Below are 18,585 nucleotides of genomic sequence, written 5' to 3' on the forward strand. Positions count from 1 at the left end.
AAAGGGTAAATAAACTCTTCATAAATAAACTTGTCATTAATTCTTTCATTTACTGCTTGTCTGTGTCATTAATCACCAGAATTTAAGATACCGAAGACTTGAAGTGGAAAACTTTTTTTTTTTTTAAATACACCGGACTTTCTTTAAATTACAAATATGACTGCTGTAGATTTATCTGATCAAACAAAAAAAGCTAACCGATTAGTTGGAATGAATTATGAAAAGCTATCAAGTTAAAGCTAATATTTCTATTTACTGAAAAGAATCCGCGGAGTTTCACGCATGCCTATTAAGTCTCCATTCAATAAGTTCAGTATTTTCTCTGTTGCCAGATTCCATACAATTCCACGAGTAGAAAAAATTCACTAATATATCCTGCTAACTCCACCATTTTAATTTCAAAACTCAACCGAAGATCTATAAATTATTAACCAATCCTTGAAATCTCAAAGAAATCAAGAGCTAGCAGTTCAAACACTCTTATTTCTAGCTTATTAGCTCGTGTTGAAACGAATTTAAAAACAATTTTACCAGCACTGCATAGATCTTTGACTTTTATAGACTGTAGATGTGTAGTGTTTCAACAAAAATAATGCAAAAAATAATTTTGCGCTTTCAAAATTGCGCAGTCTTCATCATTTTTCCATTGGGGTTTCAAACCACACTTCACATGCTATTATTTCACGATATTTCCACGAAAACAGTTTATATACAAGAAAAGAAAAGAATATTACAAAATCGATTTTAGTTAAAAGAAAAATGACAACATGAGTAATGAATGTGGAAGTGAATGCTTCTAGATGTGAAGAATTTCGAGATTTCATTCTCAAAGGATATGAAATTAACTGATGTGGGAGAATTGGGTAACTCATCACTCAATCCATTATTCAGATCACAACTGTGTAGTTAATCCATTTTGTTACCTTTTAAATAACCATATATATTTCAGTTGAAAGTGAAGCAACAATGAAGGAGTGGTAATGTCGAGAAATGCTGGCAGTGAGTAATACCTTCTGTTATTCCATTGAACAAGAAACATAATGAAATGATGTGAACTGAGTAGTAACAAACAAAAAGAACTGTAATGCTCAGATGAATGTTTCACACTAATAGAAACCACAGTCTCAATGGCAGCATACTTCCATATTTACACTCAATTCCCTTACTTAATCAAAAAAAAAAAAAACGCCTAAACATAACAGCACCTACTTCCTCAGCTAATAAAAAACAGTCATTCTGATTCTAAACTTTTGTGTAATCAAATTAAACAGTAGTTGCTTTTTCATGTTGAAATTTCAAACTCTATAAAAAATAAGAAATTTTCTACTACTGCATATTTATAGAGAGGACAATAAATGTACCGTGTCAAAATTAGGAGAGCAGCTCCATCGTTGTAAAAGCGTTAAATTTAGGATAAGGAATTAGAGAATACTAAAAATATATAAATGAACATCATTATACGAGTAAACAGTGTGTCTTGCACAATTAATTGTTGAATGTTATCTATTAAAAATGAATGACCAAGAAATTTAGGCAGATGTTCCACAGTGTTTTTGATTCAATTAGAAAGTGTGATAGTTATTTCCAACATTAAATTTTGAGGGAAAGCTTCTTAAAATAATCAATATTACACTTTTAAGGGATAAGAGCACTAAACAAAATAGCACTACAAAAATACCATCAAAACTGAGTAATTAATTACTGAGGAAACATATCAGAAGTTCGCATCGTTGTGGATGATGTCGATGATGTATAGGTTGTGTATGGCCCAAGTGGATCAGTAGTTTGTCGCAATTCAGATGGCTGGCCACGCCAACTGACAGTTTTCGTGTAAACTTTAACTCCAGATTCTGAAGGACTAACGCTAACAGATTCAACTAATGGTATCTGTCCTAACTCTTCCACACAGATATTCAACGTTTCCATCATTCGCTTGGCTGCATCAGCAGTCATCATTTTCATATGCACCGCTCGCGGAATTGAGTATCGCCGACCACTTGTTGGATGAACGATATCGCCAGTGATAACATCTAACAGGCCACTTTCTGCAGCCTCACGGATTGAAACTCGTAAATTGTTTTCTGGATGTTCGATCACTTTTTCTTCAACATCAAAGCCGCGTTCCTGTAGATTGTCTAAAAACTCGTGCTGCAAATCGGCCATAGCCTGAGGGTCATCAATTAGGCTTTGTCCTCTACTTCCTCGTGATGCTTCTGAGATAGATCTCACTCGACGTGAGAGACTAGGCTCAGGACGATGAGGTGATGAAAACTTCCCGACCGTTATCTCTTCTCTATAGCGTGGTGTGCCACTCCCAATTTTCCCTTCATTTACTGACTCCAATTTAAACCTATAGCCTTCAGCATCACGGCGTTTCACAGCTTCTGTGACTGCTTGAGCAGCTTGCATAGGAGATGCAATCAAAGCGATCAGACCTCTTGCTAAGGCATCCTTAAGTGTAATTTTGATTCCAGCGCGTATGTGGACATATCTACCATCTGGATCAATAAGTCCCTGATTCAATGCTTCCTTAATTGTCATTGTATGACTAGATTCCAGATCGTGCAATAAAGAATCACCGTCAATAATATCACGATCAACAGCGGATTTGAAGGTCAAATAAAGACCTGATTTATTATCCCTTATTCGTCCAGAAATCTCATCGAATTCTTCCGTGAACAATATATTTGCCAGATTTCGCTCATCTGAACCTTCCAAAGCTTCAACATTACCGGTATCAATATATCCTTCCTCAATCGCTTGATTAATCGACATCTGCCTTCCCGAATCGGAATCAGTAAATTGATTCTGCGCAACATCAATCATGCCTTTGCTCAACGCTTCCGCGAATGCCATTTTATCAATGCGTTTTAGTTTCTCACCAATAAACATCGGTATTTTACCCTCTGCGGTTGCACGAGAAACAGGCATAATAATCTGTTCATCAAATTGAATAGTTTTGTTTCTAGGATCCACTAGTTTATTCTGAACGGCCTCAATTAGATTAAGTTTTCTTTTTGTACGGTAATCAAATAGAAAAGGTTCTGTTATGGCTTTATAAGTTTCAGCATCAATCAAACCCTTATTAGAAGCATCCTTCAGAGTTATTATCTCTGCTGTAATGATGTTTGAATATTGGCCTGTACTTGCATCAATGAGACCTTCGGTCAGAGCAGTTAACACTGGTACTCCATATCCTTTTGTTGGATCGTACACTCCTTCCATTGTAAGACTTGTATATACCGGTTTCATGATATCTAACCAAGCTAATTTCTCATTTGTGAATGGGTTCTTCACCTCACCGGTTTTCGGATTTATAACACCGAGTTCTATAGCTCTTTGTACTGATATCCTTTCTCCATTTGCCGGGTGAGACACACCCTTTGGTAATGTTTCCGATAAAGTAACATCCACAAGACCCATATTTGCCGCTTGTGCCAGTGTCAAGGCATCACCTGTCTTTGGATTGAGGTAAGTTAAATTTTGCAAATCAACCAATTTAGCTCGAACAGCATCTTCCAAGCTTAATTTTTCACCACGAGCATCGATAACACCTCTTGTGACAGCATTTTGAATGTTCGATCTAAAAACTGAGTATGTCTTCGTCATTTGCTTTCCTTTTTTGTCAATGCGCGCAATACCAATTCGTTGAGCATCTTGCAGTGACATGACACGACCATTTCTTTTATCTCTTATCTTATCAATCCCAACAAATTCAGCATGCGGTTCCAACTGAATAGACTGCACCTGTGCAGTACTTTTCACGACGGTCTTGGCCTCAGTCATGTAGGGATCACCATGCAATTGGATCGTAAACTTCATCCCAGATGATGGATCAACGTATTCACCTCTCTCAACACCTCCTTCTCCACGCACAACTTTCACCATTACATGTTTTCCACCACCCAGATCAACGATTTCCTGACGTCCTGAACCCAAAGTACGTTGTTCCATAACAGCAACTGCTGACTTTTTAGTAGGCTCTGGCGCATAAGGAGTGAACTGCAATTTCCGCTCTACTAGGCGTGTTGAATGAGGCTTCTGTGGAGTAAACGGTCTTGAACCAGAACCAATTAACACACCACTAGTAAGAGCTTGAGGAAAGGTCATTATTTCAGTCATATTCTTGATGTAAACTATGCCTTTGATAGGATCAATAATTTTGTTCTCAACCGCTGTGTTATAAGATAATTCTTCACCTGTTGATGGATCACGGAAAATGATGCTTTGGCTATCGATAAGTTTAGCTGCAATAGCATCTTCCACTTTTACACTACCTCCATCTGCTGTTGTCACTTGACCTGTACATAAATCAAGTTTCCCAGATACCAAAGCTTCTTCCAAACTGTGAGATAAACCTTTGCTTTTTAGAAGGCCTTGTAAATGAGCTGTTTTTAGGTCAACAAATTTCCCTGTTTCTGTATCCAACACTGTTCCTTCCGTATCATTAATAATATTTTCATCTATGGCTTCTAGAAATGAAAGTTCACGCATTCTATGTTTATCTAGTACGATTGTGTCATATGGATTGAATAATCCCTTAATTATTGATTCTTTCAAGGACATTTGCTTTTGCGTCTGCGGATCAGTAAACTTACCGCTCTGAGCATTGTACCAATCTGAATTCAGAACCTTCGTCAACGTTTGTTCCGCATATTCTGCAGGCCCACCAAATAGTGCTTCCTTTTTCGATAATTCACTTCGCTTTTGTATTTTATAAGTAGTATGGATCGCATCAGAAGCATTTTCGGGTACACCACCTGTTGGAAAAACACGGTGCTGCAATGCCGCTTGGGTCAGAGAATATCTTTTGTTTTCCCGTTTATCCAAATAATAACGGTCTTTCTCATCGATAACACCCCACTTTTCAGCCTCTTCAAATGACATTTCACGTGCTGTCAAGGTGTCAAAGACACGCAGATCCTCTCGACCGATTTTACCGAAAGCAAGAGCTGCATCAAGAGTAAGCCGTTCTCCAGTAATATGATCAACTAGTTCACCTCTACCTGAATCGAATGTCCAAGATTGCTCCGTTTCTTCCACAGTTGGAGTCCCAATTGGATGAAAACTTATGATTGCTTCAGAACCTGGTGAAAACTGTATCACTTTCTTTGTCGAACTTCCTAACCCAACTGGTGGCTCAGCCTCCACTAGTACTATCTTATTATTAATCAAAGTTTCAAAATCAATCATTTGACCATTTCGTTCCATGCAACCATTTTTGTCAATTGTTTTCTTATTCATTGCTTCGGCAATAGGAACATGACTGCCAGTGGATGGATCAACGACAGTAATACTTCTACTGTCGAGGACACCCAGTTGAAATGCTTCTTGCAAAGTTAGCGAACGACTTAAATTTGGTATAGAAACAGTTCCTGTCTTAAGGTTAACATAATCTTTACGTTCTGCCTCCAGAATATGATAACCATTAGCTGGTATTTCGAACGAGTCTTTACTGCCTGTAACTGCGCGATAAACAGATACACCGCCTGGACCTCCCAATGCCGTTGTTTCTGTTTTTCTCACTTTCTTAACAGTTGTCACAGTTTCTTCAATATTTTTATCTGGATAAAACTTCGGCGCTAATTGCTGCGCTGTTTCAGTTACAGATTCAGTTATCTTTTCTTCTACAGTAGGACCAGCACCTGTTTTGGACGGAACTATCCACTCATCGGATGGATGGATTAACCCCTGCCTTAATGCTTCCTCGAAGCTCATCTCAGTGTCGCCCTGCCGAAAACGATGAGTGCGTGAATCGACTAAACCTTGTCTCATTGCTTCTGCCAGTGTTACCTTCACTTCATCAGTAGTGACACCTTCTTTTTGCCCCGGTCGTCTAATTCGTTTCTTATGATCAATTTTTTTGATTGGTGTTACCAGAGATGGATGAATGTCAAGCATAGCCGACAATTGCAATGCTCCTTTAAGAGTCAACAGTCCATCATCATAAGCCTGCTTTGGAGATAATTCCCTATTCGACCTTTTGTCAACATAAATACCTTTTTTGGGATCAATGAATTCTTTTGCTACAGCGCGAATCACCGTCATATCTTGCTTCGGACCATTTCTGATACCCAACGATGTAGTTAAGAGCTCAAAAAGCATGGGATCCAACAAATCTTTGTCCGCACAATCGGCTATAAGAAAACTTTCATTTGCAGCGAGGTCTACAATTCTTTCGGCTTGCAGTATAATTACACCACGATCTACAGCCTCATTAAAAGTTAGGTTTTCTCCCGTCTTCGTATTTTTGATACCTTTTACATTAAAAATAGAATGCCGTACACGTCTGATCAATAATCCATCACTAACTGCCTCATTTACAGAAAAAACTTTCTGCTGCTTGTGAAGTATAATTCTGCCATCAGGTTCTAGTAGTCCTCGCTCCAAAGCTTCCGCAATGGAAATCACATCTTTTTCATCAGGATCCACAATATGACGTACATCTGGATCCAATAAACCAACAGCAATTGCTTCTAATAATGTGAAGCGACCCCTGGTGCCTCCATCTATGAATTTATTTGTTGAATCAATTAAATCCTTTTGACTGATTTCTGTAAGCGTCAGCGGTTTTTGTATGAGATCTCTTAAAAAAGCTTCTTGGAGAGTAAGGGTCTGATTTTTTAGGAAATCATTAAAATTCCCTTGACGAGTATTTACTGCATTACGCACAATCGCTTCACCTAAAGTGATGCGCCGATTTTCATCCGTTTTCACTATTTCTGGAACATGCAAATTTAAGAGTGCATATTGTTTTGAAACAGCTTCACGTAAGGTAATTTTTTCACTACTATGTTTGTCCACAAATTCGCCCGTATATCCGTCAATTAGGCCAGTTTCAAGACAGTCAGATAAAGTGATAGCAATCATTGTATGCGGACGGCATCCACCAATCTGAATGTATCCATTATATAGGGCATCTTTAAGTGGCATTGTCTCTTTCGTGTATTTTCCAGTGAAGCAGCCTGTTTCCTTATTTACAACGCCTTGTTCAATAGCACTTTCTAGCGACAAGGGTGGTAGCTTTAACACACCCATTTTAACCAATCGATGTTGTGTGTCGAGTGTTATGATTCCTCGTGAGATGCAATCGTACATTGGCAGGATATCAGCAGTTTCAATATCTCGCAATTGACGAATATCCGGATCATACAAGCCGATCTGGATAGCTTCTAACAGAGACAAACTTTCACCAGTTTCTGGATGACGTATGCCATAATGAGTGTTAAGCACTTCATGGAAACCACCATCAATATATCCCAATTCTGCAGCTTTTTCCAGACTAATTCTAGCACCCGAAACAATATCGTAGAATTCCCCTCCGCCAGAATGCAAATCTAGCAATCCTTGGCGAATGGCTTCAACAAAAGTTAAAATTTCGCCAGTTTGTTTGTGCAAAATGCCCTCCATTTCATAAAATTGTGTTTTAGTAATTGTTTCTTCTTGGTACATTTGCATTTCATCCTCATGTTCAGCTATTGTCGCTCTTTCCGGAACATTCTGACTCTCTTCAAATTCTTCCAGTTCACCACCCTCGGATACAATTGCCTGTTGTATGCCATGACTCAGGTTAGGCATCTGAAACAAATTATCGGTTAATCTTCTAATTAAGGAAAGAATAAGTGCTGGATTGTGCGGCAATTCGAAAATAACTGCACAAAACATTTCGCGAGAACCAACTGAAAAACATTCCATTGTGCAAATAGTTGAAGTTGCGTTTTTTCCGGCTCGTATTTATGGACTCGAGAATGTTTTCATTCTATATATAATTCCAAAATACAGAAATAGAGATCAAACGATTTCATGGCTATAAACAAATGAGGGCCTACTTTTGGTTTTTGTTCTTTCTCACGATATCGCCGTTCTTCTTCACGTAACCGCTGTTCATGCTCCTCCTGCCGACGACGGTCTTCTTCCGCCCGTCGACGTTCGTCATCCAACCGCTTCCTTTCACGTTCCCTTTCCGCTTCATCTACTCGACGACGACGTTCTTCTTCCTCACGACGTCTTCGATCCCCATCTTCTTTTCTTTTTCTTTCCCGTTCAGCCTGTTCTGCTTTTTGTCTAGCTGCATCTTCTGCTGCTCTACGTCTAGCATCTTCTTCCATTCTTCGTCGTGCTTCATCTTCAGCTCTTCGACATGCATCCTCCGCCGCCTCACGCTCACGGCGTAAGCGATCGGCTTCTTCCGCTGCTCGACGTGCATCTTCAGCAGCTTTACGTTGCTTCCTAAGACGATCAGCATCCTCCAGTGCTTTCAGTCGAGCTGCTTCAAACTGGCGACGTTTTTCCTCCTCTTCAGCTCGTCTTCGTTCGCCCTCTTCCTAGAAAACAAATGGAAGACAACTCTGCGTGGCAGCAGGAAGATGGATGAGTGTATGTGTTGCGCAAAGTAGAGAAGCTACATGTCAAGTAATGCTATCTTATAATGGCAACACTGAAGTGTCTGTCTGCAAGTGAATGAGAGAGATAGGACAACAACATGACGAACGTTTTGAGGCCAAAACCAACCGATCTAAAAAATAGTACCTTGATGTGAAAAGAATAAGCAGAAGAAGCAAGAAATGAAAACAAAAATGCATACAATTACAAGGCAACGGTAAGACTGGAAGGGCGTATTAAAAAAAAAAAAAGTTTGTGAAGTGCAGTCTGAAATACCCAATAGAGGCAGATTACTGCACAGTATTCATAAAAATTCCGTTTTTCTTTTCAAATCCACAAGAGAAAGTTCTGTTTTTTAAAATCTACAAAGTTGCAGGCTATTCTTCCTCGACACATCCATGATTTGCATCATTGCTGCGTTCCTAAAATGTTGTTCAAAGCATGCATATAGCTTGGAGAGGTCAATTTGGTGTTAGTATTTAAATCTATATACGAATTCAAGACTGTGTTTTCTTATTTCGAAAAGACTTACGAAGTACTTAACGATCACAACAACTTTTCACGACAAAATTTTTTAGTTTCGATGTAGAAGTTATAATGATAAGCTGAAAACACTTCATCAGAAAGTATTATGAGAAGGTAATAAGCGTTCTTGGGAAAAGTGAGATTTCAACAGTGAATCTGTTGCTACTTTACTAACACTTAAGTGACATCTGGTTTGAGTACTCAGATTATCAGAATAACATGAAGAATATTTCAATTTTAAATTACAAAACAATCGTTTATCCAGTAATTCCAAAAAAAGTTGTGTCAATGTTGATTTCTGTGAAAATTAATATTTCCAACACTTCTGCTCTACTGCTGCTGCTATTAAGCTAGCTAAAAAAAAGTGGCAATAAATGGCCAAATAGAGCCAAGAAAAATAAAACAAGCCACTAAGAACTACGAATTGTGTTAGAAAAAAGTGGAAATGAATGCTAAAATATGTAAGCGTGTGTCGGCGCACAGCTGGTTACAACTTTGTTGAAATCGGTTGGTTTCGAAATTTCAGATTTTTGAAATGCCACTTAATTTCTGGAATTTTCATGTCAATAGCATCATTAAGTGATCCATGACTCATTTCACTGCAGTAGCATCTAAGTACTAGACAGGCTGGAAGCGCAGTTATCTTATCGACATTATGTTGTGTAGTCTGATTCATAAAAACAACTGCTTTTGATTTTCAGAAATTTCAATTTGCTGTGTGGTGGTAGCTAATTTTTAGCTGTTAATCCATTTCAAAAAAAAAAAAAAACACTTCTCGAAAGAAAGATACGAATAAACCCCCTAAAACAAATCATCCTGATCTTACACTGCCATCGATCCTTTGAAGTTAAAAAATACTAACTTGCTTTTTTCGTTTCCAGTTCTGGATCAATACTTGCATTATGTTACGACGTTCAAGTATTAGTGAGCTCAGCTGAGCAAATCGTCTATTTAGATGTTCTAATTCTTCCGTTACTTGCTGGACCCCATTCTTTGGTTGCGGTATTGAGCGACGGAAGCTATTCCGGCTGTCTGGACCGTGAATATTCATGACATTTTCCATGTATTGTATCAAACGATTATCGTAACCCTAAAAATGTAACCCTATTTTGAAAATAATGCTACAATTTTTCGCCCATAAAAAACATATTAAGTTATCACACTCAAATTAGATGAGTGACCACCACTGAGTTTGGAAGTCTCGAATGGGAATCAGTGACTTGAACGATAAAAAAGTTAATCTGAAAATATCTAAATATCGTTTATCCAATATCATTACAATTACCAAGTTATAGAAGTATTTCCACTTTAGAACGCAATTAAAGATACCTTCGCTTCACGAATGAATTTGCCTCCTTCACGGTTCACATTTTCTACTGCCTCAGTACGTTCCTGTAATTGAGAATACTCGGCAATAAGTTGATCCAGCTGCTGTTGGTACTGCTCTGGATGAAGTTCTTCAGGTTTACGCAAACTATAATTTTTTTTTTTCATTTTTATTGTTTGAAGAAATTTTCAGATAAATTCAAGAGTGGTAAAAAAGAATATCAACCAAGTTTCCGCTCACTATCAAGACCTCATAATTTTTCAAATAAATCCATCTGTTTAAATAAAAAAAAAAAAACTGTCAGTCACTTTCCAACCTCTAAATATTGTTTCTTTTTTCATAATATGCCCATCTACGAAACTATTAGGATAACAATAAGATATTATTGAAAACTTCTAAGACTAGTATTCACCTATTAATGGTTGTTTCCACACTGTCAAGCCATCTGATTTCGTTTTCGTATTCGGTACGGTAAACCATTTGAGTTTGTAGAGCATGTTCAGCAGTTTTTAAACGATCGACCACTTGTGAACAAACATTTTCCCAACGAACGGTTGACGTTTGTACTTCGTCTTCTAATCGATCAACATCTGGGTGACTGTAAATAGGAGTCATTGCAGTTAGGAAAAAGTTATAGCAAACTGATGAGACGTTTTTCAACGAAATAAAATTGCTCTAAGATTCAATAAATTTTACTTTTTATCGATGCTCAACGATGCATAATCAAACAACAGTCCCGTTCTTCCAATTTAAGTATAATTCTCTAAATTTACTTTGGTGACTGGCGAGTTCGTGAAACATGCTGACGTAAAAGGGCAATATTGCGATTGACAGCATCAACGATGGTCTGCTGCTGTTGCAACACCATATTCAATTCAAGCAGCTGCGAATGGACACCTCGTAATTTTTCCAAAGAAGCTGGCATATCATCAAATGAACTGAGTAAAATTTCATGTTGTCGTACAATATCAGCTACCTACAAAAACTGTTCACATCATAAACAAATTAAGCTGCTTGTTAAGTACTAATTCTATCAAAAAATTTTCTCCATTCAGATATAATGATTTGTAAACTAAGAACAGGTAGATAAGTTGAAATGGAATGTGATTATTTCCATAAAACTTACATTCAAAGGGCCAAAATATATCTTTGCACATAATATACACAATAAAACACTCTACATTTTGGTTTAAAAAGTCTATGAAACAAGACAATCATCAAATTGGTTGATCAAGGAAGAAAAGGTTAACTCAGCAAGTGAAAAGAGTTTTGATGAGAGTTGAATAAAAAGAAGCAGAGGTTAAAATCATAATAATGACAATGACAGTTAGAACAAGTCGCATTAAACCACAGATTTCCAATTCATTCTGGAATCTAAACATCAACTTATTTAAGGCTATGAAACCAATAGAAATCATAGCGAGAACAACAACAGTGATCTCCAACATATAAAGAAATCGATAAAGGAGTTTAATAGTTATTATACAAGCATTAGTTAATAGAATAAATTAAACTACGAGCATGAAAAAGCATTACATTTTCCAAGTTTTCTTGTACTGCATCTTTAAACAAATGTTCGAGACAAAAAAAGATCAAAATAAGAAGAAACAATAAGGACGTAAGCAAGAGTTATTCAAGAATTACCTCAATGAGTCCATTCAGCACAGCTTCCAAAGACTTCAACCGTTCAACATACATTCTTGACAATTCCCATAAATCCTCCCAACGACCACTTAAATGATCGAAATTAGCTCGTTGTGATGGCGTTGGTTCAAGAATTTGACGAAACAGCTCATTCACAGTTGATACATCAACATCTAATGTTTGCAATCCATCTTCAAACTCCTTATGTTCAATGGTCAGGTTTTCAAGCTCTTCTCGTGATCTTGGAATGTTCTGAAATGAATTTTTTCAATAAAAAATGAAGGCCGGAAATGTTATACAGTTTCAATCTCTCTGAGTTACATGATCATCACTGAAAAATTTTACCTGCATAACCCGATCATTTAGATTCCGATATGCTTCATCAAGTTTACCAAGCAACTCCGTAATTTTCGCATCAAACTGAGCTCCAACTTCCGGTTCTGGAATATTCCAGAACGAGATAAAAATAGCATGCCACTTTTGACTACCAAATTTTCAAAGGCATAATGGATCCAAACACTTTCTGAACTTGTAAAATCAGTGGTACCTTTGGGACGATTCATTTGATTTAGAAGATCGTAAAAATGTTCATTGGTTAGTTTTAGTTCTTCCTTAAGTCGCATTGCCAATGGATCATTCGATTCCAGCTCGGAAAGCAGTTTGTGAACATCATCATTCAAAGCTTTAATGATCGTATCCCTTTCCTCTGGAGTCATTGCAGCAAAAGTGTTCAAATTCCAACTACTAAAAACTAGAAATTTCTGATGAGAAGCAACTACGTGAATTCTCATTCTCATAAAATTTTGGTCAGATTCCCATAAGCCAAACAATCTCTCATCCAAAGTATTTTAACAATGAAAAATAGATTTTACCACTATCATTACTTCCACAGTTTCATTTCTTATTTACTATGAATTATAAGAAGCATATGTTTACCGTATCTGAGTCATTGTATTTAGCACCATATTGTATCGTACCATTCGATGTTTCTGACCCAAAAGCCGGCGTAACTTTTCCAAACTTGTATGTAATCGATTAAGATATGTTGTGATGCGAGCATCTGGCGGTAAAATACGGAACATCACAGATGGTATCAAGACTTCTGAGCCACCTGGTCCACGAATATTCCAATGGATCAGATCCGAATTGTCGGTCAAGATACATTCATCACCTAAACAAGAACAAGCATTTAATTAGAAAGAATGAAAGTTGAGTCCAGAAATGATTACTACTTAAATTTGTAAATAAATAAAGTCATAATTAAAAATCACATAATGTAATGAGACGATGTACCTTGATGAACTATGTTGCCCATCACATGAACTGTGAAGCACTGAGCTACAGAAATGAAATATATTATCAGCAAAAACGTTTCAACAAAAATCATATTTCTCACCTTCTCTAATTGTAATATCTTTATCGGTGTAATCAGCCAAAGCAATAATCGAAATCGGTCTTTGAGTCCGCTCACCGCGTTGCCATAGGGGTGGAATTTGGGAACTTCGTTCCGTAAGTGTCATCAGAATACTATGATATTTTTTGATTAATTCACTGATTTCATCCAATTCGCGCAACATTTGTTCACCTTCTTCTAGTGAAAATTCACTTCTACTGTATTTCCTTTCCAACATTTCGGACTGCTTTATCATCCATTCTTCTGCAGTATTCGCATCCTCCATGAACTGCAAAATAGTATATAAGATCTTTCACGACCAATCTTCTGTTGAATGCCTTTTTATTGTTCTATAACGTATGTCATAAATGCCTTGCGATATAAATGAGAATCAGCACCAGAACTATGACATATTTTGAACAAAAGGGCATGACTTTTCATTCTCAAGCAGCTAAGAAGTTAAAATTTTCTCATTTTCATTGAATATTACATTCATCTCGAAACTGATGACAACTAGCTTAGTCAAAATTATAAATCTCTTAGGATCTTGAAACAATTTATTAAACATTTTACCACAAACGAAAAACTACTGAGTTTTTTTCACTACTCATTATTTGCACATTGAAGTAATGATTTTGTAATCACTTTTTTTTCGCCATTTAGAGTATCAAAAATTGAATATGACAAGTCTCTTAATCGGTGTTGTATATCTTATATGCACAACATCTTTACGGATAGAGTCTCTCCAGCAGTTGTAGTTGCATTTATTCATTTGTTTGTCAAAAAAAAAAAAAACATTGTGAAAGGAGTTACTTTTAATAAAAAATAGCAGTTAAAACTTTGTATTTGAATTTGAGATCATATTTACTATGAAACAACGAAAAAGACATTGGAACAGAAAGATAGTAATATATAACAGTGCTTCGAGTTTCATAAACTTATTTTTTCTTTTCAGGTTGCCATTTGGTCAAACAATGCCATTATTTTTTTTTCAAAAAATATTTTCAAAATGTTATACTTTGTCTTTTGTATACCCTCACACGTGCATTTGTAGAATCATACCGAATTGAGGTTAAGCGCATCGCGAAGGTGTTGTTCGAGACATTTCGACAGTGCTAACAACCAATCCCACTTCCGCTGCATTGCATTCAGATAAAATTCAATTACATGAATAGCTGGATGACCTTGATTTAGAAGGGCTGCACCTTTGTTATGCACATCGTTGAAACGTGGCTCTCGAAGTTCGATTTCATGAAGGAGCTAAAAAAATCAGCACTGAAATTTGATAATAACAATTTAAAAATTAGAAAAAAGTTTTCAAATCAAATCCTAATTTGAGATACAAATTTCTCATAGACCACCAATGATTTTATCAATCACTTGATAAATCTCCAATACCTCCACAACTACTCTAATACATTCACAATTCAAATTCATTCGTAAAACTTTAGTTCTATAGAAAAGAAATGGAACTACAATAGTGCCCAAATTTCATTTAAAAAAAGTTTAGATAACGAAGTATGAAAGATAAAATCTAAAGATTTAGTAAGTCTACGAAAACAATTTCTCGAACATCTTAATCTCTAATATTTCCAGAGCTACACATATATAAAAGTCATTCTTCAACAGTAATATATTCACAATTCAAACTCAGTCCTATAAAAATGGAACTACAATAAACTGGAAAAAATTGAAAAAAAAAATAAGGATTAGCATGGAAACACAGTTTATCACAATCATACAAGATGGCATACCTGTTTGTAGTAATTCTGCAACATTGGTAAATCAAGCTGTTTAATATCAGACCAATTTCTAGAGACTTCAATATCTTCTCTCTCATTGATCCAAACAATTTCATGCTGTGCTCCACGGATAAAAGCAATCAAGGTATCCAAATCAAGCATACGCCCGGCTGATAAATCTCGCAGCTGCTGATATTCACTTTCCAATATACTAAGTAGTTCGCAATATTCATGTGTATCTTCCGCAGATATCTCTGCCTGAAAACAGAATAAAATCTACAAAATCGAATAATAATTTTTGATCCATAAATTTTTTCGAAAACTATCACTTATTTCTTATTTTTTAAATTTTCATTCCAAAATGAAATATCAGATAATACAACCAAACTTATCATTAGATTTCCTTTTATAACCATACCTTTACCTCAACTACCATTTCGCAATTCATTATATTCATATTTTACTTCGTTTTATAAATGTTCCATTTGGTATCGATGATTCTTTAGATGGAAATCACCAGTCTTTGTAGAAAACCAATTTATGATTTAAAATTACTCAAAAGCCTTTACCAATCTAGGAAATAATGAAGTAGATGGCTTTAAATAATCTTGAACTTGTTTAATTTTTTGAACTTTCATTTTGTAAAAATCTATTAAATTGCTAAGAAATTAACATGTATGAATAAATGAAGTGCTTTGTTTATCGCAATGTGTTTACTGCAATTTGATCCACAGGAAAACCCCTTGAACGTAAGTTGGTGAAACGAAATAAACGCCAATGACCTTCTCCCAAAGAGAAGGAGGTAGAAGTCAGAGATTAAATACGGAACAGAAGAGAACAAAAAGAAGGAAGAAGAGAAAATGAGAAATAGTGGAAGGCCAATTAATAGCTCCTTGGCGGACGATGTTTAAAACGATAAAGTTTTTCAACACGTTCTGCTCGATGCCAAGGTCATTCAAATCCCTATGTACTCAAATCCTACTAAAATTAAAAGACCATCAATTCTTCCAGTTGAATATCTATCGATGATGACTACACAAATGCTGTACTATCAACTGCATCATTTACTATGCAATACGGATCGTGACATAACAACTACTTCAGAAAACGTTAGGATTACTCAGGAAGGAAAAATTTCAAGAAAAGAAGGCTCAAATCAAACTTTTACCAGTTGTTAGCTTGAATCAGACATATATTAGTGGCTCAAGTCAATATGTTAGTACTGAAATATAATAAAAGCAGATTTAGAATGCTCCATTTAACCCCTAATTTTTCCGAACAGTAAATAACGCAACACCTTTAAAAATTATGCTACAAAAATCCTTCTATTTGTGACGGGTAGAACGTTATACTATTTCTAGAACAGAAATCCGTATACTTCAAGCAACCATCTAGAATTTTCGTTACGTCTGATTTTGTCTCTAATAGACGATTTACTTTATATTCAGAAAAAAGAAATTAAATAACCTGTCTAGCAATACATTCGTCAACATTCTGTCGAAAGTCTTGTATTTCATGGTTGTCAACTTTGTGTTCTTCAAACATGCCTTCTAACTGTTCCAGATCTTCGACAAATTCCATCGCCGATAATTTTTCCTGAGACAGCAATGTTTTGAAATCATTGTAGTAAAGAGGAAAATCATTTGGATTATTAAATTCTAAAACTTGGCAAAATTTCTCCTTGGCAATTCTTTTTTTTTTTTTTCCTTTTCCTAATTGTTGAGAATGCAATCTTATGTTGATTACAAAACAGCTTACCAGACGTGAACGAACCCATTGTATGCAATCTTCTACGCGCCCATATGTTGTACGACGTATTGATTCACGTCGTTGTTCATTCTCTCGCATTAATTGTTCCGTTCGGATACCAAGACGTGTCACAAACTGTGTCCGCATTCTCGAGAGGTAAGCCTGACGACGCTGTTCTAATCCATATACCCTAACAGGAACAACTTTACTCGAATAGCAACAATTATTATTATTACTATTATTATCATTATTATTAAATACGATAAATCTTGAAAAAAAAAAATAAAAAATTAATAAAAAAGTTATTAGTAATAAAAGTATTTTCAACAATTCCCAAAAGGACTATTTAAAACTCATCAATATCTTCAGATAATACCGACGAAAAATCATTTCTGTGACTGTATTGATGTTTTTTAAAAGAAAGTCTAGAATGCATCCATCCTTTGAGATAAATCATCTTGCTCATTTAATGACTAAGCTGCTACTCTCGAGAATGAGGAACATACTGTTGATAATAATCATTTGCTTCTGAATGACGCAAACGTTTAAGTTGATCCACGTCCTCAAAAAATCCACTAATCGGTGCTTCCAGTGCTATAAGATCATCAATAATCCCATCAATGAGGCGCTGCAAGTCTGCTGGTCGTAATGTATCAACTGTAATACTATGATGTTAAACACTTTCTAGTAGTAATTATTGGACCGAATACGTAAATTAAATAACAGTTGATAAGCTGAATTCACAAACATACTATTTTGCTTCTTAAGCTAAATTTGTTAATAAATAACTGACGAACTATGTGTTTGGTACAGCAATAAGGAAAAAAACTTCATTTTTAAGGTTACAAAGAAAACAATTTTTTTACTTGGAAGAAATGTTTATCTGAAAACTAACTTCGTGATTCCGCATCTTCAATTCTGTTCAAAATATGATCCAGTTTCTCATTCGTTATTCCAATACCACGCGCCAATCGACTAATAATATCAGTTGTTGAACCCTGAAAAGTTTAAAATGGAAAATTTTCAATAACAGCTGGCTTCATCAGTGTATCCGGAAAGATAAAGGGAACTTCATTGAGAAAAGCAGTTACATGCACTGTCGACTAATCTAAAAAAGATCACATCCGTATTATGAAATCATTTCTTTCTTTCTAAACCATTTGTCAAATCCATAATAAAACAAATGTCTAACGCATAACGGTAATGTTTCTAGTTTTGGCATATAACTCATGGAACCCATCTGTTTGCAAAAACAAAAAAGAATAGCACGATTTTTTAACATGCTATAAAGCGTAGAAAGGCAATTCGTAAATGGAAAAAAGCATCCCTAAAAAAAGCGTATTTTCCGAAGATCACAGTGCTAGCACCATTACTATGAAAAAAAAAAAAAACAATTATGCATCTAAAAAAATACAAAGGAGCGCAAACGAATATTAACGCCAAAAAAGGAACTTCTGATATTGAATAGGAAATATAAAAGCCTTTTTTGATCAAAGAAAAATATTTAATTTTTTTATTGGTTTAGCTCCTTTCTGTCTACACGTCTCACTGCTATAAAAGACTCTGTAGTAACTTAATAGAATACATATACCGAAATGATAATTAGGTTTATATTTTTTTCTGCTAATAACGGCTGATAATATTAATAGCTTTTTATTAAGTAAATATATCAAAAAAGTATACTCCGTTCATTACTATCAACAATGTTTTAATTTGGTACTCCATTAAAAGTCCTTCCTGCTATTATTTCCGCTCTCTTTTACACTGTGTACAATCCCACTTTGAAAAGCTGATGCCACCAATCTGTGAGAGAAGTTGGATAA

At 35.7% G+C, this 18,585-nt stretch overlaps 1 protein-coding gene across 2 annotated transcripts in view; it reads right to left on the minus strand.

The window, feature by feature from the left end:
* Positions 1 to 1,698: 1,698 nt before the first annotated feature.
* The window catches only part of Bm7639 (Uncharacterized protein), a gene marked incomplete at both ends in the record, with an annotated part of 39,845 nt that continues 22,958 nt past the window's right edge, over positions 1,699 to 18,585 (minus strand). For both annotated transcript variants that reach the window (XM_043080247.1, XM_043080246.1), the window contains 17 exons: positions 1,699 to 7,578; positions 7,830 to 8,324; positions 9,770 to 9,997; positions 10,237 to 10,381; positions 10,647 to 10,832; positions 11,008 to 11,210; positions 11,879 to 12,130; positions 12,224 to 12,318; positions 12,426 to 12,622; positions 12,815 to 13,049; positions 13,275 to 13,560; positions 14,334 to 14,531; positions 15,026 to 15,271; positions 16,481 to 16,609; positions 16,772 to 16,952; positions 17,269 to 17,419; positions 17,658 to 17,760. In XM_043080247.1, the coding sequence (XP_042936181.1) occupies positions 1,699 to 7,578; positions 7,830 to 8,324; positions 9,770 to 9,997; positions 10,237 to 10,381; positions 10,647 to 10,832; positions 11,008 to 11,210; positions 11,879 to 12,130; positions 12,224 to 12,318; positions 12,426 to 12,622; positions 12,815 to 13,049; positions 13,275 to 13,560; positions 14,334 to 14,531; positions 15,026 to 15,271; positions 16,481 to 16,609; positions 16,772 to 16,952; positions 17,269 to 17,419; positions 17,658 to 17,760 (9,210 nt within the window). The remainder of the gene's footprint in view (positions 7,579 to 7,829; positions 8,325 to 9,769; positions 9,998 to 10,236; positions 10,382 to 10,646; positions 10,833 to 11,007; positions 11,211 to 11,878; positions 12,131 to 12,223; positions 12,319 to 12,425; positions 12,623 to 12,814; positions 13,050 to 13,274; positions 13,561 to 14,333; positions 14,532 to 15,025; positions 15,272 to 16,480; positions 16,610 to 16,771; positions 16,953 to 17,268; positions 17,420 to 17,657; positions 17,761 to 18,585) is intronic.

This window comes from Brugia malayi (assembly GCF_000002995.4).
Source record: "Brugia malayi strain FR3 genome assembly, contig: Bm_v4_Chr3_scaffold_001, whole genome shotgun sequence".
Classification (NCBI taxonomy): Eukaryota; Metazoa; Nematoda; class Chromadorea; order Rhabditida; family Onchocercidae; genus Brugia; species Brugia malayi.